Raw genomic sequence first — 25,839 nt, forward strand, 5'->3', positions numbered from 1 at the left:
AGTTTACAAGCACTTTCGATACGTCAGGTAATATTATTAGATAATGGTGATAATAATTACGAACTGATAATTAAAGTAACGAGGGTTCCAAACGCGTATTGGCATAAGCAGTGTCGTGCACTTCATGGATTAAAGTACTGCATACCCTAACAAATGTTTTGTTAATGTTTATCCAATGCACATTTGCCCAGTTTGGTGAAATTGTCTTACTAGTGCATATCCTGATCAACAAACTTATCAAATGAAAGTTTGTAAGCCTATCCACACCAATGGGCATAGGCTGACAAACTTTCAGCCTTCCTTAAATGTGGAATGTCTCGCCATAGCAGGCTCGGGGTCTATATTATAGGCAGGTGAAGTACAGAACTTATACGTTAAAATTGAATCACCTGACTGTATGCGGTTTGCTTTAAGCGTTGTGTGTGCGAGAATTGATTTCCTTATTTTTAGCATTCAGTGTAAAGCTGCGAACATCTACCGGCCATCGCTGGAATTTTGTTTCGAGGGCATGATTACTATGCTCCGTTCGGCTTAGGTCATTAAACGTAAATAATTTCGTGAGGTCTTTTAAAGAGACATGATACAAAAGGTCTTGTTTTTGAGCCGTATGTATATTATGTATGTACGTTTAAATGTTATGGATAGGGTTGAATCAATTTTAAATTGAGATTTTTAAATTTAAAATAGTTGAAGAAACCAATTGAGAAAAACAATACAATGACTATGTAGAACTTAGTTGAAATTAATGTACGCTTACTGTCTGTCCCTAATAATAATACAAAACATTTTTCTAGGTAGAACTAGAAAAATAAATTATTAAAATTAGTAAAAATAATTTATTTTTCTAATGTATAATAATATACTAGAGTCTAGTATATTATTACTATTTATGCATTATCTCATATGTCCAAAAGACTTTGTACTGAAGTTTCGGCTCCTTGGGCATGTATTTAAACGCATGTTTTTCAGCAAAGGCTTTAGAATATAATTTTCATTTTTCCTTGAAAAAATGATTTTTAATATAATATCTAAGAGACTCAATAGACGAAGTCATTTACAAACGATGGCTTTAAACCAGTGAATGATTTTTTTTTTCCATTTAAAATGTTACGGTATACCTAGGTTGTGTTTTGCGATAAATAAAAACATAGCACCGCCTGTCTAATTGTAAATCTGAACAATAACAAAAGCATTATCACTCAAGTGCATTATCTAAATTATCTCTATAGGTCCAGTCTTTTAAAGGATTTTTATAACATACACACGTACAGAAAGATGGATTCTGGAGAAATATGAATTTTCTCTTACATGCTCGTATTTCCATGGGAACGAGACCTATGCGGCTGAAACTATGAGGCACGGCCAGTTAGGTATACGCAGATTTAATCATTCGCAGAGTTTCAAATAGCTAAATTTAAAACTAATGCGTCATTTATTTAGTTCAATTGTATGTACTTCCCTAAATCCGAGAACTGTTTTCTTTACAGTAAAGCAGTAGGTACGAGTATGTCTATACTAATATTATCATTAGGTAAAGTTTGTGGCATTGCAGGGGATAATCTCTGGATCTAGTTAACCGATTTTGAAATATCTTTTATCATTAAAAAGCCACGTTATTTGTGAATGACATAGATTATATTATACCCGTATTCTCACACACAGGCACGGAAACTTCGCGGTTGAAACCGCGGGGCGTCGGCTAGTTATCAATAAAGCCCCGACACTTTTAGTTTTAGCAAGACAATCTCGGATAGTTACTAGCTAGAGTAAACATTATTTAGTAGCGTTGATGTTTGTTCACGGAGACCAAAGAGGATTCTACATGTAAATGTGTGCTATTTTAGAGACCGATCTTGTGTTTAGGGTTACCGCTCGTACCTACTCGTAATCTTAATCTGTCTAATAAAATAACTTTAAATAACTAAAAAAAAAACGCTTTTAGCACGCACAAATATTATAAATATTGGATTTAAGTCACGTGACTATTTTTTTTCGTATTTCTGACAGCCAACCTTTCTTTCAAACTTTAATTTGATATCATGGGGGTGGATTTCAAACAGCCAGTCCGCCATCTTAGGGAGGCCGCCATATTGGATTTGCAATGACGTTTCTTAGCTAGTCATGTATTGTCATCAGAACTCAGAGCGTTTGCAAAATTTCATTCTACGCGAAGACCGGGAAGTCGTTCAAATTAAGATTCCAATATTTGTCTTTCCTACATAGTTAAAGTGATTGGGGAGGCCGCCATATTGGATTTGTAATGACGTTTCTTAGCTAATCATATATTGTCACAGAGCGTGTGCAAAATTGTGCAAACTGAAACGTCACGTACGTTGCAAAATGGAATGCAATGAAGATGGTAATGAATGACATTAAAGAAATAAATAGAACATATTTTATTAGTTTAATTAAAAATCTATGTATTCAACCCTTTTTAGAAATCTATTACTCATCTACTTCGTCATCTATCATCATATATATCATCTATCAACATCTACTTCGGTTTCGGAGCAAACTTATCTACTTTAAGGACTTTTGTCAGATCTATGTGCCACTTTGCTTAATCCAGTCTAAATTTAAATTCTGTATTTTAAACTAGGTTCTATAAAAAATTCACTAGTTGAAAAACGTGTTGCATTTTGCAAGAAAGCCATTTTTCTTTCTCTCAAAAAGCTAAAACGCATAAAGAGGTTAAACCACTTTAGCTCGTGTAACGAAGCTACATTTTCATTTTTCATCATAATCTAAAATAACATCAGGGCGTTATTTCAATTTCCACATTTTTTCGCTTAATTCCAACGTTTTACGTATACATTTACTACTTTTTACAAACATATATTAATAAGTACAAGCGGACGCCCGCAACTTCGTCCGTGTGAAATTAATTTCTCACAAATCCTGCAGGAACTAAGGATTTTCCCGGGATAAAAAGTGCCTATATGTTGCTAAATAACGTGTTAATGTCTATATATTAGCCCGGACAAACAGACAAAAATTATATAAACGCTTGAGAAAATACAGTTGTTTGAAATTAAACACATCGATTTAATGACTGGTTATTTTATTAATGTCCATGTATAAACTTAGTTACTGGTTAGTATAAATAAACGGTGTCTTTAAAAATCATAAGACACAAAAAACAATAATCTATACTAATATTATAAAGCTGAAGAGTTTGTTTGTTTGTTTGCTTGAACGCGCTAATCTCAGGCAATACTGGTCCGATTTGAAGAAAAATTCAGTGTTACACAGCTCATTTATCCAGGAAGGTTATAGGCCATATTTTATAGCCCGTATTCTTACGGAAACGGGAACCACGCGGGTTTTACCGCGCGGCGTCTACTAGTAATTATGTAAAACTAGCCGATGCCCCGCGGTTTCACGCGCGTAGTTCCAATTTCCGTGATAAAACCACCACACCACCACAAAAATATGGCACTCAAAACAAACGTATTTAAATAATTTTCATAATTGGTTCAGTATATCCAGATATTACCCCTTATACCCCACAAACTTTACTTTTTATAATATTACTAATAGTATAGATAGTACTAGTAGTACGTCACTAACTGCTATTTAAGTAATATTCGGAACTATTACTTTCATCATCAATACTTAAATCATCACATAAATACTTATAATAAATCTGTGCAAAAAAAAACAAGATAGAGCATCTTAATTTTTTTATTTAAGTATTGATGTTTAAAATCAATCAATTAATTTCATTCAAGGTACTTTTCAAACCAATTGGCTTCGGTATCTTCTATAACTACGGCTCGGTCGGAACCGTCCTAGTTTTAAGTAATTTTAAGTTTCCTTAAATGAATATATAAATAAATATTATGTATGTAAAATAGTTTTAATTTTGTTGCATTGTTCTTTTGTTTTTATTAATATTCTGTATATAATAAATTTTATCACTACATTATATTAATCACAGCGTCGTATATCAGTCCTATTACTATATCCTGTGATATCTAAATCCCGGTCCAAATATTTGTATTGGTTTTATCTCTTTCCCAATTAACTATATTTGCTGTCATAATATTACGTACTTAGTTCATGTAGTAGGTGTTTATAAATGCACTAACTATGCATACGGTTTTATCTGCATTTAATTCGATGCGTGCCCTAAATTGGTACTAAAACAATCCTAAAGGTCATAGCACACATATCAACTCGGAATGGGATCGGCGTCGAGTCAACTCGAGCTGTTCAGTATTCTTCGTATGAAACTCCTCACTGCAACGCGCACACTAATCGGAATCGTAACATAATCGCCTTTCGCGCGCTTACATCTCTCCAGTCTCCGTATCCTAGCATGACTCTTCGTGCACAGTTGTCTCTTTCACCCATACCGCTTATCGCTTTGCATGGTCGACAAGCCGTAAGCAGGCGTCGTCTAGCCATAGCCTAGTCGACGCCTGGCTGCGAGACGATACGGTTACGATACCTTTCCTAGCTCATGTGCGCTATGATCTTTAAAGTCGTACTTCGCGTGGTCAACGAATTTCCAAACAATTTCCTCGCGAGGCAAGCATGCCAACAGCGAGCTATCATCGAGTGGTCCACTCGTAGTCTGCGCGTGGACATTTTGCGAACGAGATTCGGTGATGGTACGGAGCTGTAGTGAGCGCATGCCTATGCAAATCCATACGAAGAATACTAACCACTCGAGGCGAAGCGGTGCGGGTTGGGTCCCGGGTGGCTCTAATGAGCTACGACCTTTAGTCCTAAAATGTATGTGGACGGATGTTTGTTACTCTATCAAGCCAAAAAGTCAGACCGTCGTTATGTTACGCTCGCTAGACGTCGATTGATAGTTTCCGAAGATGACTCATATTTTTATGAAACCAAATAAAAGAGTACGTAGTCACTGAGGTAAATATTTATCTATTAATAACTAGCTGACCCAGCAATATAAACTTTTTAGCCGACTTCCAAAAAGGTTCTATGTTCGGCTACGTTTTTTTTTTCAAACAATAATCGCTAATTAAAAATGGGTGGATGGAGTAGGAGGATGAAAAATACTTTACGGGCTATTTTCATAATATCAAATACCTATGCACTATAGAAAACCTTGATGAAAAATAATTCTTAAACTTGGGTTTCGTGGTTTTATTTACTAAGTAAAACTATACAGGTTGCTTGGAAGTATTTTCCATATTCTCTAAGGAAAATTAATTAAAAATGTCTAAGGAACATGTGTTCTAAAATGAATATTTCCGGAGTTAAAAATGTTTCTTTTGTAAATAGATCTTAAAGTGTGTCCCATATATCGCATCCTAATATTAAACTAGCCAAACTTATTCATTGATAAATATCATAAAGCAGCTTACTCATGAAGTGCGGAATGTCAGTTGCAATATTTCGTCGATATCGACAGTCTTACCTCTACAATTACGTATTTTACAATGCAAGGATAGATAAAGGTGTGTGTTACATGGATAGTCGGAATTATTTGAATTACTTTGTATGAAAACATAAAAATATTTTTTTTAGTTAAAAAAAATATTACTTATAAGTGGACTTTTCAACACCTTGAAGTTATGGGAAATGCTCCCGAGCATACTGTATAATGTATATTATCTAGATTAATTTAGCTTGTCGGCGTAAATTTTACTCACTGTGTAGTGACGACCTGTAGGTTTGTATCTTAGAAATTAAGTAAAGTCGCGAACATCTGATAATATTTAGATAATAATTAATAAAACAACTTACTTCTCCGAAGCCGCCTCGTCCGATGATTCGATGTACACTGAAGTCATTCATAGTCAACTGTATATTGAGTTCTAAGTTTTTCCATTGGCAGAATCTCGTGTATTTGTCGCTAAAAATAAGCAACACATTTTAATATGTATTATATAAAAAAATAATGATATTGAAATACATATAATAATAATTAAAAAACCATAGAGCATACTCATATTAAATTGATTATGAAACACGGCTAAAACTCACGTATCTATGTCATGCTGTGTGTACATACATTACAGAGATCTGTTATCTTAACCGTGTGAGTGCCGTAGGCTCCTTACAGTCATAGACGTTGCATGGGCACCCCCAGGGGACCATTCACCCGCTAAGTGTCGAATTCTCAAACGCATAGAGTTTAAATTCGACACTCAGTGGGTGAACGATTCCCTGGGGGCGCCCCCACGTTTATGAATTCCACTGTTAATGGGACCTCAGCGTCACCGGGGGGTTTGGGCGAGCGCAGAAGCATCACCTACCTGCCCAAAGGCAGAAGCAGAGTAGATGGGCGGAACGACTCTCTAAAGGCGTTTCCTCCGAGATTCAGGCCTCGGCTTAAGAGGCCCGTTCGGGAAGGGTGTTTTGGCCTGAAGTATCAGTCCCGACGCCCCAGAGATCGTTTCGAGTTAAAGTCCGGGTGACGTCAGATATCGGAGATCTCCTTTTCGCGAGTACTTAGAACGTAGAACTCAGAATTCAAAACGCGCAACTATTTCTGTCTACACGGTGTTCTAGAAACAAACCACTCACCTTTCTAAGAAATTTTTAAACGGCTCTCCTCTTAAATGTTGAAATATTTCTTCTATGTACGGCTAAAACACAAACTTCACATGATTAACGTAATTTAGACGAGAGAACGTGCAAATACCAAAGTGTGATTTTACCTCAAAAAGATTGGGTGGCACTTCGTGTTTCATTAAATATTTTTGTACATGTGCTACGCATTCTTTTGAATAATCCTGGAACAAAACAGAGTATTTAATACAACACATGCATTCTTAAGTATATGTTCACACGACAGTCGAGCAGTGTTGCATTTTCAATTTTGGGCATTGGAAATAGAACTTTATTTAACTTCATAGTATATTTAAACTCTTTTTAAACGTAAGTTAAAAACTCTCGTGCGAATGAGGGTTCGGCGACCAAGTTTTTAAAATTCAGTTCATTTCTGTCAATTTATGCTACGCATAAAATGAAAATCATCGAAAGTGACTAAATACGTGACGTTGGCGCATAGATCGGTCACCGTCGCTTTACATTGTTTAAATAAGATTTGCAACGAATTAACATATTGAAAATAATTCAGTCAATAATCTGCATTACATAAAAACATCCTCCCATTTGTTATCTGCGTACAATACAATTATTGTTCCATATCAATTTCAACAAATGAAATTCATACAACAACATTAGACAACATCCGTCCTTGATGCGCTAACACGCAGAAACAATAGTGACATGAATTAAAAAAATACATATCCCCTTCCTGTTAGGTACTGTCCTTGATAAGCCCACACGCACGGAAAGGAAAACGACACTATTTTATTGCAAATTATTGCGAATCCGTGAGTCCTATAAAATCTTTTAGCTTTATTCCGCCTCTAATGCGCTTGAATATGTTACCGTTAAATTGTAAAATACGTTAGTTTATAATCTCACTCGTGTTTTTATAATCTGCCGTCATATTGTGATGTGAAAGTACTGATTACAATTTAACGTGTTATTTTTCGGTATATTATATTCTATCGTAAGTGAAACCGTTAAATTGTCAATCAGGATAAATTTACTATAGAGTTACAAAAATATTACAGCGGGCATATAAGATAATATAGTGATTAGGAATCTCAGACTAAACTCGGAGCAGACTAACTCGCAGCACCTAGTTACAAACGAATTCATCCTACCCATAGTCCTGACGGATTTCTAGTAAATCCTATTGGAATATAACACAACTTTGAAAGATGTTCAAATAAAATATACATGACATCACAGCTTGTTTTATTTACTTAATAGGTTTCTAAATGGTCATACTAGTATTATTTACCTAATAGGTTTCTAAATGGTTTCTAATGAGAATATAATTGATTTTTGAACCGATTTCAACCAAACTTTGACCGCATTAAAATTCTATGAGGTTGTTTTGGATTTTTGGATAAACGGGTCAGCAGTTTAGACCATGGAGTGGAAGTGAAACATATTTAAATACAAACATACATAGATTGCTAAAATCACTTTCCTTCCTTTTGGCTTCGTCGTATTGCCGTAAAACGAAATTCCAAAAAAATCAGAATGTCACGAATGTCCGTTTTTAGATCGCTTAGAACGACGTCTTTAGAGCATTTAAGCAGTACACTGAAGATAATAATTTATACGTTTCTCACCCTCCAAGAATGTCACCGTTAAGACAGATAAGTAAAAGCTGAGCGCTTGGAAAAAGGAAACAATTCTCGTTCTATTGAAAAAGTCGCTTGGAATCTTCAATTTACGGACTAAAGAGGTCCTTAACTTTTAAAGAGATCTCGCTTGCATTGAAATCAGCTATACCTATTTCATCGGTTGATACAATATATTTCTAACAATTTGAATATTATTATGATGTAACTAAGATTTTTTTTTTATTAGAAAAATACGTTAAAAAAACAAATTGGTATAACTGTCGTAAAACGTAGAATCAGAATGCTTGCTAGTGACGAATGAGGCCAATCTCGGAGGGTTTATCTTGTTTACTTTAGGAGTTCCCATAGCTACCTTTCGAACGTATCACGAGATTTATGCTTACCACAGAACATACCCAAGTACATACTGCAAATTTGAGTCTAATCGAACGTCAGGATGTGATTTTAATTTATCTTTCATAATCTAGATCCAAGATATTTTCAATTGCGTCAACGAATTCAATAATATCGCTCTCTGTTCATTGCGATTGGACGCAAGAGACGGCAACATTTGCTATTCCGCCGCTATTCATCGTCAATACGTTTTACTCAGGTCATAACACGGTCGTACTAGGCATGCCTACAAGTTACAAGTAAAACATAAGTTCATAAAAGCGTGATAAATAAATAGTTTATAAATCTACAGTTGACAACGTATTAAGTAAGATTCGGTCGTTAATAGCGATTGAAGGCTTGCGAGGCACGCGATTACGAAAGTAAAAATATAGCTCTCCCTTTCTTTGCGATTGGAGGAAAGAGAGAGCAACCTTTGCTATTCCGTCGCTATTATCTACAATATCTCTCGTCATAATACGTCGTTGACGCATGCTAGGCCTGCTGACAAGTAAAATTAAAGCTCATAAAAAAGCGTTATAAATACAAAATTTATTAGTATACAGTCGACAACGTATTAAGTAAGATTCCGTCGTTAATAGCGATTGAAGCCTTGCGAGGCACGCGACTACGAAAGTAAAAATATAGCTCTCCCTTTCTTTGCAATTGGGGGAAAGAGAGAGCAACATTTGCTATTCCGTCGCTATTGATCTACAATATCTCTCGTCATAATACGTCGTTGACGCATGCTAGACCTGCTGACAAGTAAAATAAAAGCTCATAAAAAAGCGTGATAAATACAAAATTTATTAGTCTACAGTCGACAACGTATTAAGTAAGATTCGGTCGTTAATAGCGATTGAAGCCTTGCGAGGCACGCGACTACGAAAGTAAAAATATAGCTCTCCCTTTCTTTGCGATTGGAGGGAAGAGAGAGCAACATTTGCTATTCCGTCGCTATTGATCTACAATATCTCTCGTCATAATACGTCGTTGACGCATGCTAGGCCTGCTGACAAGTGAAATAAAAGCTCATAAAAAAGCGTGATAAATACAAAATTTATTAGTCTACAGTCGACAACGTATTAAGTAAGATTCGGTCGTTAATAGCGATTGAAGGCTTGCGAAGTGGCACGCGACTGGCGCGATGCCAACAACATCTACTTAGCACAACTCTCTACGCAAACAAACTGTAGCAACGCTAATGTCAATTTGAGATTCTTGAACATGCTTCTTTACTTATTAAATGTAAATACACCGCTTCTTGGACGGACTTTAACACTACACACTCCTGGAATAAAAACTAAATCGCAGTAATAGTCCCGTCTGTTATAGTATTTTTTGTTGAACACATCTATATAAAAGCGTAAGGTACTGAATTTTGGCAGGGAGCTAGTTTCAATATAACATAGATAATAGAATCATAATCTTAGCGGACACCTACTAACAGTGGTTAGTAGGTGTCCGCTAAGATTATGATTATGAGTTTGCAATAGGGCCGGATTAAAGAGGTCTGAGTGGGACAAAGTCGCGCGAGTCTGCTAATCTATACTAATATTATAAAGCTGAAGAGTTTGTTTGTTTGGTTGAACGCGCTAATCTCAGGATCTAATGGTGCGATTTGAAAAATTCTTTCAGTGTTAGATCGCCCATTTATCGAGGAAGGCTATATATTATCCCCGTATTCTCACGGAAATGGGAACCACGCGGGTGAAACCGCGCGGCTAGTAGTCAGCTAGTATATCTATTTATGTATATTATTTGCCCTTTTCGTGAATATCTAACATACGAGTATGTCTTACTTGAGTTCTTACATATCCAACGGTACTACGCGGATGAAACTGCAGTCCGTATGGCAGTGAGTTCATTTTAATTGTAATTGTTTTGTATTTCATTGCTAAATAAAAAATATAGTAAGTACTATATTAAAACATTTTAGATTAAAAAACACAACAAAATTTTATTTAGGTATTTATTTACATTGCCTGGTATCATTTACCAAACGATCTTACAGAACGAATATCTAGACTACGGTTCTTTTTTTATTAAATCCATCTCGTATTTCTTCTAAGAAATTGTAGCGTTAACTCATAGCGCTAGATACATACCCGAATGGAATATAAGTAACGGAATAGTACGACTTTGATCCCATAGCAAAAACCTTAATCTTTCCCTTCCTTTAAATATGTATAGTACCTCAAAAATGTCTCATACATTTTTGAGGTACTATATTTAATGAGAGGTGCAGCAAGTAAATAAATAATTGAATGTTTTTTTTTCAACTGCTTGGAATATCAAATTGTTTTACATATACTTACTATATTTTACAATACAATACTTACATGTGAAAGTGCTAATAATTCCTTCATTATAAAATTATCATATATATCTCTCGCGATTCTCCGCCTTTCTTCGATACACTCTTGTTTTTCATATAATTTAATCTGTTGGACAATTTCACAGTTAAATTACAGAATAAGGGCATTCCAGCTTCCGTTTTCCCTACCACCTAAAACGTGGCTATCAAAGTACTTTCGAGCCAAGACCGTTCCACCATACATCATCATCGATTACCAATCAAGCATTATCATGCCAAGCGTTGGCTTTTTTCATCACCATCATTAACAACCCATATTCGGCTAACTGTTGAGCACGGGTATCTCTCAGAATGAGAGGAGTTAGGCTATAGTCCACCATGCTGGCCCAATGCGGAATGGTGGCAGACTTTACACAGAGTATCAAGAAAATTCTCAGGCACGAAGGTTTCCTTTCGATGTTTTTCCTTCATCGTTTAAGACACCGTTAGAGGTGCATGCCCCGGACCAGATTCAAACTTACGCCCTCCGAATCGAAGGCAGAGGTCATATCCACTGGGCTACCACATATGTAATAAAATTTTTAATAAAAATTCAACCGACTTCCAACTCAAAAAATACCTTAAACTAAAAAGCAAAAAATTACATTTTACCTATGTGCTACCTTCTGATCAGTTTGAAGGCGGTGCCAAGCCAGTGATGTTTTAATTAAGCCCGTTTACAAAATTTCTGTGGTTCTTCCAGAATCAGCTTTAGGTAATTAAAATACGACACTGGATTCAAACTGATCAGAAGGTAGCACATAGGTAAGATGTTATTTTTCTCTCTCCTTCTCTCTTCTTAAACTCTCCCAATTCCCCGTCTCTCTCTCTCTTCAATACCTTTGTGTTTCATATAATTTAATCTGTTAAATAATTTCAGAGTAAGTTATTATATAAAACGGTATAAAACAAAAAGAAACTACTACACTATAAAAGTTTTACCTCTTCATAAAACTTTAACTGTGGCACTGGCTCGTCTGATGTTTGTTCGCAGAATTCCTTAAATAATAAATAACCTGAAACAAACAAAAATTTTACTAAAGCAAGTAAGAGAACACTTGGACGGACTTGTATCTTGAGACTTTTTGTATTTTTCAACACAATTGTTGAAGGTACGGTTACTATCTGACTGGCCTCCGTGGCGCAGTTATATGCGCGGTGCATTTACAAGTCGGAGATCCTGGGTTCGATCCCCGGCTGGGCCGATTGAAGTTATTTTAATCGGTCCAGGTCTGGCTGGTGGGAGGCTTCGGCCGTGACTAGGTACCACCCTACCGACAAAGGCGTACCGCCAAGCGATTTTGCGTTCCGGTACGATGTCGTGTAGAAACCAAAGGGGTGTAGATTTTCGTCCTCCTCTTAAAAACCCGGTTCCATCTTAGATTGCATCATCACTTACCACAAGGTGAGATTGTAATCAAGGGCTAACTTGTAAAGAATATTAAAAATAACTTCAGTGTCTTTCATGTAGCATGTTGTAAAAGCTAACTTGTAAAGAATATAAAAAATAACTTCAGTGTATTTCATGTAGCATGTTGTACATTGCAACTTCATTGAGTGATAGATAAAAATTTACCTATCTTCTTAATTGACTTATCTTCTAGGGAAAACCATTACTTATGTCAAAAGAGTTGTTGCTGGTTTTCTCTAGAAGTAAATGATTCATATCAAATAGTTTCAGCTGTTCGTAAGTGGAAAAACATCATTTCTTTCTTAACGTAGGTAGGTATACCCGGCAACTAAGTTGAACCAAAATGACAGTTGTCTGCGAAGGGACAATTATACGGGAACGGGAACCACGCGGATGAAACCACGCTGCGTCTGCTAGTTAATAACAATACTAAAGTGTTATTCAGATAGCATAGGTACGGTGACAGTCGCCTGTATAATTTCATTTTATATTATATATTTTATATTATATTCATTTTATATTTTATATTATATTCATTTTATATTTTATATTATATTCATTTTATATTATATTCGTTCATAATATGTACTACGAGTATTATCGTCAATCGCGGCAAACTTTCAAGAGTTAAACGAACCTGCGCCATCCTATATGAAACGAACTGTAGATACACATTCTGTAAATTAAGAAAGAAGTTCTTCTTTTAGAATTTCTTAAAAAATCATTATAGATGCTATAATAAATAAACAATTCAAATTTAACAACAAATTTATAAGTGAAAATTTTATATAAAATTCGAGTAACAATGACATCACTTTCTCGGAACACTTGTAATTTAGTTCACAGTTTAGGTTTCAAGAAGCCTTTGATCTTTTTGAGTTTCAATAATATGAAATCTCAATTGGGTAATGGACCGCGAGAACTTGAGATATCCACACATACCACATTTTAGGTAGGCTGAAAGTTTCTCAGCCTATTTTCCTACCATAGGAACGTACGTGCCATAGGCCAATGACAACTAGGTTTGAATATATTCATTTTTATGAGATACTAGCGGCCGCCCGCGACTTCGTCCGCGTGGATTTTAGTTTTTCACAAATCCCTCGGGAACCATGGATTTTTCCGGGATATAAAGTAGCCTATGTGTTAATCCGGGTTATAATGTATCTTAATACCAAATTTCAGCTAATTCGGTTCAGTAGTCGAGGCGTGAAAGAGTAACAAACATTCACATCATCAAAATCATCAGTTTTCGCAAATCTCGGGAAACCATGGATTTTTTCGGGATAAAAAGCAGCCTATGTGTCAATCCAGAGTAAAATCTATTTCCATTTCAAATTTTAGCCAAATCGCTTCAGTAGTAGCGGCGTTACAGAGTAACAAACATCCAAACATACACCCAAACATCCATACAAACTTTCGCGTTTATAATATTAATAGGATAGTAGGAAGTAGGATTCGGAAAAATAACATCAATATTCACTAATACTTAAAAAAAAGATTGTCGGAGTGTCTGTAAAATAAATAAGGTTATAAAATTTTAAAATAGTGGTGGCTTTGGAAGGATGCAGGTTTTAAGGCTGTAGTGAAAACCGCATGAAAATCCCTTTTAGTAGTTTTTCAAATTATCGCGAATAAACAGACAGACAGTTGCGACAGAGGACTTTATTTTATAATATTTAAAGAAGACTGACTTTGGAAAATCTCACTTTAAAGTACTTACCTACCCTACACATTATAACAATAAATGATATTAAGAATATTCTATTAAATTATTAATTAAGCATATTAAATCTTCGTCAGCGAATGATGATACTAAGAATTAACCGAGTTTGCCATTTAGTACGCAAGAGAACTCCTTAAATAGGTTATAACTGCATTAGTTCTATGCTAGATATAAATAGAAAATGCATTGAAACTTGATCTTATAAAGTTACTAGTTAATTATACAGGGTATTTCCCATAACTATATTCTTTAAGGCAAATTAATTAAAAATGTCTAAGGGACATGGATGAGTTCTAAAATGAATATTTTCGGAGTAAAAATATTTATTTTGTAAATAGATCTTAAATTGTTTCTCTGATATTATGACCTATGCATCCTTATATTATGACCTAGCCAAACTATATCATGAAGTAGCTTACTAGTGAAGTGCAGAGTGCCAGTTGCAATATCTCGATATCGACAGTCTACGATTACGTATTTTAAAATGCAAGGATAGATAAAGGCGTGTGTTACATCGATCTAGGATAGGAGCTAGGTCGTTGGTAACAACGAAATAAATTACAGTCGGGGTATGAATCGGAGAGAAAATCAAAGATAAGAAAAATTCAAACTATTCTACCGAAACACAAAAATGTACCTACCCACCGAAGTTTATAGAAAAAAATAACATGGTCTACCTACTAATCAGTTTGATGGCGGTGCTAAGCCTAAGACGTATAAATTTAATTTACTGAAAAACAAAATTACCCAACACAGTGTTTTGGGTTAGAGCGTGTAAAGCTGCCTCTCCATGAGATCTGACAAGTTTTAAACAGTGCAAGCATTCGCATTGGCAAACAAGAAAATGTTTTTGATGGGATAGATTTTATATCAAAACACTTTGCTAATATATTCAGTTATTCGTTTCTCGGACGCGTAGTTATAAATTATACGAGCGAGTTACGTAAAATACAATATTATTATCAAATAAAATAATAACAGTTTATCGTTTGATTTATGGATGTTCTCAACAAACTTGAACCTTTTGAAAATGTGCTACTTTATAGTGTAAAGATATTCACACATTTGATATGTGTCAGGGTACAGATTACTCTCAAGGACATTTAGATCTAGAGCTTGCCCTGACATCCAGCGATCATTGCTATCCGATACTATGATCGCTTGGAAAATTTGGTTTGATGAATTATTTCCTGCTATTAAAGAGTTTCTTTTGTTTTGTCTACCGTAAATAATAATAGTGGACTGACGATTTCAAGCGAATTACGGGGATTCGCTGGACGCAAGCGGCTCAGGATCGTGATGTTTGGAAGTCCCCACAAAAGACGCAGTCCTGCAGTGGACGTCCATCAGCTGATATGATGATGGTGATGATGATGAAATAATAATGAAAGAAAGAAAGAAAAATGCGTTTATTTCGAAATTATGCCACACATCACAATATCACCAGGACATCCAGGACAATACCCTGCGATGTGTGCCATAACCCAGAAAATGGCCCCAGCTCAGCATAATGCTACGTGACCATTTGAATTTGGATACGTAAAATTTGAAAACGCCTTAACACTATTCTGCACATTTGCACACTTCATCTTCTTTGTCATTTAACTTTTGATGGTGCATAGGGCCGAAACAATGTTTTTCCAAGTGATTCAATCCTTGAGAGTGAAGACAGTCTTCGTATGTCTTTAATGGACCGCTTTCTCACGTCTTCATCATTAACAAACCATATTCGGCTCACTGTTAAGCACACTCAGAATGAGAGGGATTACGCTAATAGTCCACCACGCTGGCCCAATGCGGATTGGCAGACTTCACACACGTAGATAATTAAGAAAATTCTTAGGTATGCAGGTTACATCACGATGTTTTTGACCGTTTGAGACATGTAATATTACATTGTTTAAAACGCACATAATTAAAAGTTGGCAATGCATGCACCGGACCGGATTCGAACCTGCGCTCTCCTAATCGATGACAGAGGTCATATCCATAGGGCTATCACGGCTCACCTCTTAACGGATAGCGTTTGAAGTAAGTGATTTACACTCGACTAATCATGGCAACTTTCTGAACCTAAAATGCCCTTAAAAACACAAATGGTCGTATGCACGCACGATGTATTTCTCTGTAAAATGCTCAGATTGCTCAGATACGAGTATGTGCGCCAACCTTTACTTTCATAGGAAATTATCTTCACAACATTTTATGAAATTACGCGTAGTACCTAAGTAGATAGTAGATAATATCGTAGTAAGAAAGGCCAATTAAGATTAACGTCACAGTCATTTATTAATATTACCGACGACGTAATGTTGATAATGACGGTCGCACCCGGTGAGTGTAAAACAAACGTAGGCGTCCACAGATCCGCATCGTACCTACGTATCGGACGCATCGCATCAAACAGATTTAAGTATTATTTGTATAGAAAGTCATACAACTTACAACAACAATACAACACTGATCCGCATCGTACGGATCGAATCGAACGAATTTTATCTACCGTTAAATTAAAAGTCCGATTGATGCGATGCGACCGATACGTATGATGCGGATCTGTGGATGCCTACCACAAATAACCTCTACCTAACGCTAGCCACTCACGATAAAGTTTACCGTCAAGCCTACAGGACACAATGTTTTGGGTAGTGAAAAAAATATCAAAGTATGTTATGGGGGACAGAGTTGAGGCCTGTGAGATTAGAACCTATGCTTTGGGACCGCTGGGGTTTGGCACAAAACAGAATTTAAACAGTTGTGCAGTAATGCCACTAGATGACAATTCCTTAGAAATTCGCGTTTACGGTTACGCGATCGCCACAGTATGAAAACATTGAAAAGTCCCACTAGGCACTCAGCTCTCGTGATATCGTCTTTGGTAGCAAATTGACATGACATTATAATCCTCTTCAGAAAATAACATTTCTTTGTAAATGTGCCTGAGATAGCACGGCATAATTCATTTTATGAAAACTGTTAGTTTGTACCCATAGGTAAGTACAAAATAAATATAATGCCACTGCCACAGGCTACACGAATGTCGTGGGAAGTAACGAGGAAAGTGAGCAGGGAAGTTGTGGCCACGTTACTGCTCGTCCTACTGTGAATATAGGTGAAATATTTCACGAATATTCGCGCGAGTATTTTCGTGAGCAGACCAGTGTGCGGTGTGGTACGTTTAGACAGGGCAAGTATGTGGCCAGCGCAAATAGATTGGCATCCGATAAAACTGATGGTGTGTTGGTCGCAATCCGCATAATGTCATGTACATCGCGACAACCAGACGTTTTATCGATGTCAAGCTACAGGCATGTATGGGCTTATTGGATGGTAGGTGGCAAGGTAAGATGGTAGGTTAAGGCATTAACTCGTCCTGTCGCGAATATTCCTCAAAAATATTTCACGAATAACCGCGTGCGTATTTTCGCGATTAGAACAGTGCGTGCTCAGGCAACATCGCGAGGAGCAACGTACTGTGGCGCATAGTGTGGCGGCTGGGTAAGAAATAGTTTTAATTTTTAAGTAAACTTTACTTAATTTAATTGTAAAAGCCTTTGTATACAGTCCCTTGTAAATTGCATTTGTCAGCCGGATTGAGTGCTCAAATGCATTACCGAGTTAACCTTATTAAACTACTCCTACCTTCATATTACAACCTCTGACATCGCATCGCTATCGTCGCTACTGTCTTGGACTATAAATGATTTAACATAATTTTACTTAATATAGGTGCCCTTGCTAAGTCCCGAGACTTGGGTTAAGGCTAACACTGAGTTTACTCTCTGGCGCAGTTGGTAGTACTCTGGTTTTCAAATCTCAACAGAAAGGTCCTAATTGCCAGCACGGACTAGTATAGTATTTTACCATTTCTGAATAGGTCGTAGCTAGTTACCATCCTACCGTCAAGCGATTTAGCGAACGGTACGGTCTCGCGGGCACGAATGCGGGCAGAATAAACTTCTCAAAAGTAAGCCCTCTTCCATCTTAGACTACATCAACATTTAAAAACAGGTGTGTTCGTAGTCAAGGGTTAAAATGTCAAAGAAAAAAACAACAATTTCAATGCAAGTCCGGAGTTAGGAGTTTTGTATTGTAACACCCCTGAGAGAGGACTAAGTCTTAAGTCGTCATTCAAATTAATTAATTATTTATCATTAACATCTGAGAGTCCGCCCGGCAATCTGCATTAGAGCAATGTTGTAGCTCTTAGCTCCATATCCTCTCTCCTGTAGTAGGCCATTAAAATAGGCTGATACCAATAATGAATCAAATGGTAGGCGTGCACAGATCCGCATCGTACTCATCGCATCAAACGGATTTTCAATTTTACGGCAGATAAAATCCGTTTGATGCGATCAATTCAGTTACCGCACTTGTATGATTTTCTTTACAAAGAATACTAAAATCCGTTTGATGCGATACGTCCGATGCGGATCTAGGGATGCGTACCGTAAGTGGCCTATGTTTACACTACACAACACAACACAGTACAGTGACGTTGACATTCCGCTATAGTCTGTGGTAGAGGACATATAATTACATCTGCTTTTTACCATAGATTATTACGATCGCTTAAATCGTTAAAAACCCATATATCATGTATACCACGTGACGCCGCGGCCGTAGGTAGGTACGTAACCAACGTTTACTTTTATTGGCAAAGCACTCAAGACGCTGCGCGAGGTTGAAGCAGGTTCGTGACCCGTGACTTTGTGATTTTTGGAATATATTCCACATTCCACGACTTTAAATTTATTCCAAGCAGTTTTTGACAATCTACAAAAAACGATGGCAAGTCATTGAATTGTGTACGAAGATAAGTCACGGTAATTTTTAAGTGTAACGTGATAGCCCAGTGATTATGACTTCTACCTTTGATTTGGAGGGCGTAGGTTCAAATCCAACTATGCACCTCATCTTTTCAGTTATGTGCATTTAAAAAAAAAATTTAATAAAAAAAATTCAACCGACTTCCAACTCAAAAATTAACCTAAACTAAAAAGCAAAAAATAACATCTTACGCGCGAGTATTTCCGTGAGCAGACCAGTGTGCGGTGTGGTACGTTTAGACAGGGCAAGTATGTGGCCAGCGCAAATAGATTGGCATCCGATAAAACTGATGGTGTGTTGGTCGCATTCCGCATAATGTCATGCATATCGCGACAACCAGACATTTTATCGATGTCAAGCTACAGGCATGTATGGGCTTATTGGATGGTAGGTGGCAAGGCAAGATGGTAGGTTAAGGCATTGACTCGTCCCGTCGCGAATATTCCTGAAATATTTCACGAATAATCGCGTGAGTATTTTCGCGATTAGAACAGTGTTTGACCAGGCAAGCCAACATCGCGGCAGCGCGAGGAGCAACGTACTGTAGCGATTGGGTAAGAAATAGTTTTAATTTTCAAGTAAACTCCACTTCATTTAATTGTAAAAGACCGAAAGCCTTTGTATACAGTCCCTTGTAAATTGCATTTGTCAGCCGGATTGAGTGCTCAAATGCATTACCGAGCTAACCTTATTAAACTACTACTACCTTCATATTACATACTCTGACATCGCATCGCTGTCGTCGCTACTGACTTGGACTATAAATGATTTAACATAATGTTACTTAATATAGGTGCCCTTGCTAGGTTCCGAGACCTGGGTCAAGGCTAACACTGATTTTACTCGATGGCGCAGTTGGTAGTACTCTGGTTTTCAAATCTTAATAGAAAGGTCCTGATTCCTAGCACGGAGTAGTATAGTATTTTACAATTTCTGAATGGGCTTAGGTCTGGTCTGGTGGTAGACATTAAACCGTAGCTAGTTACCATCCTACGGCCAAGCGATATAGCGTAACGGTACGGTCTCGCGGGCACGAATGCGGGCAGAATAAACTTCTCAAAAGTAAGCCCTCTTCCATCTTAGACTACATCAACATTTAAAAACAGGTGTGTTCGTAGTCAAGGGTTAAAATGTCAAAGAAAAAAACAACAATTTCAATGCAAGTCCGGAGTTAGGAGTTTTGTATTGTAACACCCCTGAGAGAGGACTAAAGTCTTAAGTCGTCATTCAAATTAATTATTTATCATTAACATCTGAAAGTCCGCCCGGCAATCTGCATTAGAGCAATGTTGTAGCTCTTAGCTCCATATCCTCTCTCCTGTAGTAGGCCATTAAAATAGGCTGATACCAATAATGAATCAAATAGTAGGCGTCCACAGATGCGCATCGTACTCATCGCATCAAACGGATTTTTAATTTTACGGCAGATAAAATCCGTTCGATGCGATCAATTCAGTTAACGCACTTGTATGATTTTCTTTACAAAGAATACTAAAATCCGTTTGATGCGATACGTCCGATGCGGATCTAGGGATGCGTACCGTAAGTGGCCTATGTTTACACTACACAACACAACACAGTACAGTGACGTTGAAATTCCGCTATAGTCTGTGGTAGAGGACATATAATTACATCTGCTTTTTACCGTAGATTATTACGATCGCTTAAATCGTTAAAAACCCATATATCATGTATACCACGTGACGCCGCGGCCGTAGGTAGGTACCTAACCAACGTTTACTTTTATTGGCAAAGCACTCAAGACGCGGCGCGAGGTTGAAGCAGGTTCGTGACCCGTGACTTTGTGATTTTTGGAATATATTCCACATTCCACGACTTTAAATTTATTCCAGGCAGTTTTTGACAATCTACAAAAAATGGTGGCCAGTCATTGAATTGTGAACAAAGATAAGTGACGGTAATTTTTAAGTGTGACGTAATATCCCAGTGGTTATGACCTCTACCTTTGATTTGGAGGGCGTAGGTTCAAATCCAACTATGCACCCCATCTTTTCAGTTATGTGCGTTTAAAAAAATTAGCTACCACGTGTCTCAAACGGGGAAGGAAAAACATCGTGAGGAAACCTCCATACATGAGAATTTTCTTAATTTTCTACGTGTGTGAAGTCTGCCAATCCGCATTTAGCCAGCGTGGTGGACTAATGCCTAACTTTCATTCTGAGAGGAGACTCGTGCACAGTGAGCCGAATATAGGTTGATAATGATGATGATGATGATAATTTTTTAATATAGAAGCTTTTAATTTGAACACAGTATTTTAAATAATTTATAAATTGAATGGTGTACCTATGACATATGAAGAGCCGTGATAGCCCAGTGGATAGGACCTCTGCCTCCGATTCCGGGGGGTGTGGGTTCGAATCCGGTCCGGGGCATGCACCTCCAACTTTTCAGTTGTGTGCATTTTAAGAAATTAAATATCACGTGTCTCAAACGGTGAAGGAAAACATCGTGAGGAAACCTGCACACCAGAAAATTTCTTAATTCTCTGCGTGTGTGAAGTCTGCTAATCCGCATTGGGCCAGCGTGGTGGACTATTGGCCTAAGCCCTCTCATTCTGAGAGGAGACTCGAGCTCAGCAGTGAGCCGTATATGGGTTGATAACGACGACGACGACCTATGACATAAATAGTATAAACAATAAAGTTATTATTATTTACTGGCGGACGGCGTCTTTGTGAAAAACTGAATTTGTGATAAACTGAATTCATTTACACATAATCACACTAATATTATAAAGCCGGAAGTTTGTGTGTGTGTGTGTGTATGTTTGTTCCTCCTTTACGCAGCAGCTACTGAAGCGATTTGGCTGAAATTTGGAATGGAAATAGATTTCACTGTGGATTAACACATACTACTACTAGCTACTTTTCAAAATCCATGGTTCCCGTGGGATTTGTGAAAAACTGAATTCCACGCAGACGAAATCGCGGGCGTCCGCTAGTTCTATATAAAGAATACATACTAAAATCTGTGTGATGTGTGCGGTGCGGACCTACGTTTAACGAGGTTTTCGAGACACGTTACATCACCCACTTCCTAACTCTGGATCGAGAATTTTGACTGAGAAATTGTCGGAGGAAAAGTGTAATATCCCATCTACAGACAGACCGACTGAACCGAACTGGACCAACGGGGCGAATTTCCATAAAAAAACAAGGAGGAAAAGTGTAATATCCCATCTACAGACAGACCGACTGAACCGAACTGGACCAACGGGGCGAATTTCCATAAAAAAACAATTTATAAAAGTTAAACCAACTTCAAAACAACACCGGCTTTCGTATCGGACCACAGCATTGCTGCTTGTAGTAGTTTACTGACCAAGCTTTGCTCCAACACAAAAAACTCTTTTCCAAATACTACATTTATATCATACAACATATTTTATGTATATAAGTATGTAAAATGCATGTAGTTTATTTATTATTTACTAGCGGACGCCCGCGACTTCGTCCGCATGGAATTTAGTTTTTCACAAATCCCTCAAGAACCATGGATGTTTTCGGTATAAAAAGTAGTCTATGCAAGCTATAATATATTATGTTAATACCAAATTTTAGTTCTAAAGCTAATTCGGTTCAGTAGTTGAGGCGTGAAAGAGTAACAAACATTCATATCATCAAAATCATCAGTTTTCGCAAATCTCGGGAAACCATGGATGGGATAAAAAGTACCTAGCCTATGTGGTAATCCAGAGTAAAATCCATTTCCATTAGAAATTTCAGCTAAATACCTTCAGAAGTAACGGCGTTATAGAGTAACGAACATTCAAACATCCATACAAACTTTCGCGTTTATAATATTAAGTAGGAAGGATATAATCTTTATTGCACTATCCCTTTTCTTTAACATGAATCTTACAAAGCAGGTTTACTAGAAGAGATCGCTGTTAGAGTTAAGACCGCCTTTATGCACATATCTACCTATTATATTTCTTGATGAATTTTGTAGTTTTAAGTATATATTTTGTTATGTTAAATAAATAATACTTATAGCAGATCTATCTATCTCTACATACAACTACAAAAACGAAAAAACAGCTTTTATAATCCGAATACGCAGCATTTAAGCATTTGGCTAATTTAATTTTAACATAAACTTAAAATAAATAAACATTTTCCGTAGGCTGTGCTCGTTTTCATAATTAAATTTCTGCCACAGTTCCTATGTAGGTAAGCTTATTAATGGTGGGTTTCTATCTAATTAACGCTGAGGCTCCCAGTCTAGATACCAGGTAGATAGTAGAACTTACTGGCAAATGCTTTTAACAGTTATTTTAACTTAGTAAAAAGGCAAGGAGTAAGATGCACTTTGTTGAAATATGAAGTTTTGTGTTTAAGCCTTATAGGGCCATACATTGCTGCATGTTTATATTATATCTGACGAAAATAGTATAGGGATTTCGTTATTTCAATCCGCATAATCTGAGGTGCATTTGGTGTTTTTTTTTTTATTTTCAAGATATTTTATAAATTGAAATAACTTGTTTTTGACAATGTCATGGAACTGTAGATTTTGTAGATATCAGAATTCTAAATAAATTAATTATTATGACTGTCATTACTGTGATTAACTTTCAAACCTTACGAGATGGTGCCTCGAAGAAAAAAGTATCATTGTCACAAAAAGCTCAACACAACTACTTAGTGGAGTGCCGTTAGGTTTATATATTGGAATCCAGAGGTCAATAAATCTAAACTAATATTATAAAGCTGAAGAGTTAATTTGTTTGTTTGTTTGTTTGAACGCGCTAATCTCAAAAACTACTGGTCCGATTTGAAAAATTTTTTCAGTGTTATATAGCTTATTAATTGAGGAAGGCTATAGGCTATATATTACCCACGTATTCCCACGGGAACGGGAACCACGCGGACGAAACCACACAGCGTCTGCTAGTCTTTATATAAACTTTGGAAATGTGTTTTTAACATTTTCAAGTTTAACGGCACTCCATTATAAAGTGAATTAAATTGCAACATACATGAAAATTTAAATTGTAATTTTGAACCTTTTTTATATGGCCATTGATACAAACACGTAATTTAATTAACAATATTTTTATCAATATAATTAATAAAATTGAGATGAGATTGGATTGAAAAATGTGTATATTGTAGTTTAGCTTTTAATCAGCTTACAAAGCAATTTTCAGCGTTCACTGGGGAACAATAACTATTATAGAGTTCACCGATCGATAGCAGGTTTAAAAGCTTTCCCAGTTAAGTAATTACTTCAATTCGTCGTCATCATCGTCTAAATAAACTGTTAGACTTCATTAATAGACAGACAATTGTTTTTTTACTGTATTCATCTGCTGGTACTGGTCTGCTATCAGTGGCGTGCACAAGGTTTTTAACTAGGGTAAGCATTATATGCAAAGATTGTAGAAAATGGAAAATTCCTTCTCCGATACAGTTTCGAAGTACCCCACAGGGTGTGCAGTGCATTTTTGCATCTATGAAGTGCTCGCCACTGTCTGCTGGTATAGTTTTTGCTTTCGTAAGACTTTTTAACCGACTTCCAAAAGGGAGGAGGTTCTACGTTCGGCTGTATGTATGTCTTTTAGATGTCGTGTTGGCTTGACTTTAGATGTGTAAGGTGCAACTCAAAGGCGTTTTAAGCTCCTATATTATAATACTATACTATTTTATGAGGTAGGAGTAGGGTAGGGGTAGGGTAGGTGTAGGCTAGGGGTAGGGTTGGGTAGGGGTAGCTTGGGTAGGTAGGGGTAGGGTAGGGTAGGTATCAGGTCAAGTTTCGCTTTGATATGTATCAAAGCGAAACTTGACCTGGACCGCTTGATAGTATATGTATAAGTACATATTATTACCTATTGTTATCTTATTATGTACAGTACTTACTTATCGACATTTTCAATACTAGGTCAGTGGACAATATTTCTGATTATAAACCGATTATCAATTACATTAACGGTTTAATACATCGCGAAAAATATTCCAATGCAAAATCAAGTATTTTCATGAACTTATTTTTTAAAGTTCATTTTGAAACACCATTGGATATGTCTATTTTAACTGTCCACTAAAGGGTTAGACCTCCCTCTTTAAATCAGGGGATATAGAGCTTAGACCCACCACACTGCTCCAATGCTGGTTGGCAGATTAGGGTGATAATTTATTGATTATTTATCGACCACTATCAGATGTTAATATGATGACACAAAATCTAATTCACTATATTTGAGTTGACATAATATACGAAATTGAGATTCTATGGAACGAATGTCATCTGGTGGTGGTGGATATCATACAGTAGATAGACCAAAATAGTGAATTGGTCTATGCCATGTTCTCTTACAAAAAAAAAAAAATACAAGACAAGAGTGCGTTGAAAATTTTTGTTTTAAATATATGTAGTAACTACTAAGTTAGTAACTTAGTGACCATAATTGTCACTATGATTGTGCTATGATATCACCTAGTCCAGAGGACTTCAAGGATAAATTAATATTCAGAGATAAGAGTAAACAGACAGACAGATCTGTATAAAATGTAGGTACATATCCTTGATGATTCCCTTATTTAGGTATATCATGTAATAACTAATAGTAATGAGTATTATTTTAGAGATACGTGATAGCCCAGTGGATATGACCTTTGGATTTGATCCTGAAGGCGTAGGTTCAAATCCGGTCCGGGGCATGCACCTCCAACTTTTCAGCATTGCATTTTAAGAAATTAAATATCACGCGTGATATTTATGGTGAACGGTGAAGGACAAATATCGTCAGGAAACCTGAATACCTGAGTTTCTTAATTCTCTGGGTATGTGAAGTCTGCCAATTTTTATTAAAAAAAAATTCAATCGGAATAATGTCATGAGAAACCGGTCAACCCGTTTTCCCTTACAGATACGGATAAATAGAAAAAGCGAAAATAGGAGAGCCCATTATAGCCAGATCTTCCTTATTTAGGAAAAGCTGAAAGTCTCTCAGATCTTGCTCCTAGGA

At 36.6% G+C, this 25,839-nt stretch overlaps 1 protein-coding gene across 1 annotated transcript in view; it reads right to left on the reverse strand.

Moving 5' to 3' along the window:
• LOC112051822 (G protein-coupled receptor kinase 1) overlaps positions 1 to 25,839 on the reverse strand; it is a 73,813-nt gene that overhangs the window by 35,673 nt on the left and 12,301 nt on the right. The window contains exons 3-7 of the mRNA XM_024090620.2: positions 11,821 to 11,894; positions 10,865 to 10,966; positions 6,639 to 6,713; positions 6,505 to 6,566; positions 5,722 to 5,830 (exon numbers count right to left, since the gene is read on the reverse strand). Coding sequence (XP_023946388.1) covers positions 5,722 to 5,830; positions 6,505 to 6,566; positions 6,639 to 6,713; positions 10,865 to 10,966; positions 11,821 to 11,894 — 422 coding nt within the window. The remainder of the gene's footprint in view (positions 1 to 5,721; positions 5,831 to 6,504; positions 6,567 to 6,638; positions 6,714 to 10,864; positions 10,967 to 11,820; positions 11,895 to 25,839) is intronic.

Source organism: Bicyclus anynana, chromosome 14, assembly GCF_947172395.1.
Source record: "Bicyclus anynana chromosome 14, ilBicAnyn1.1, whole genome shotgun sequence".
Classification (NCBI taxonomy): domain Eukaryota; kingdom Metazoa; phylum Arthropoda; class Insecta; order Lepidoptera; family Nymphalidae; genus Bicyclus; species Bicyclus anynana.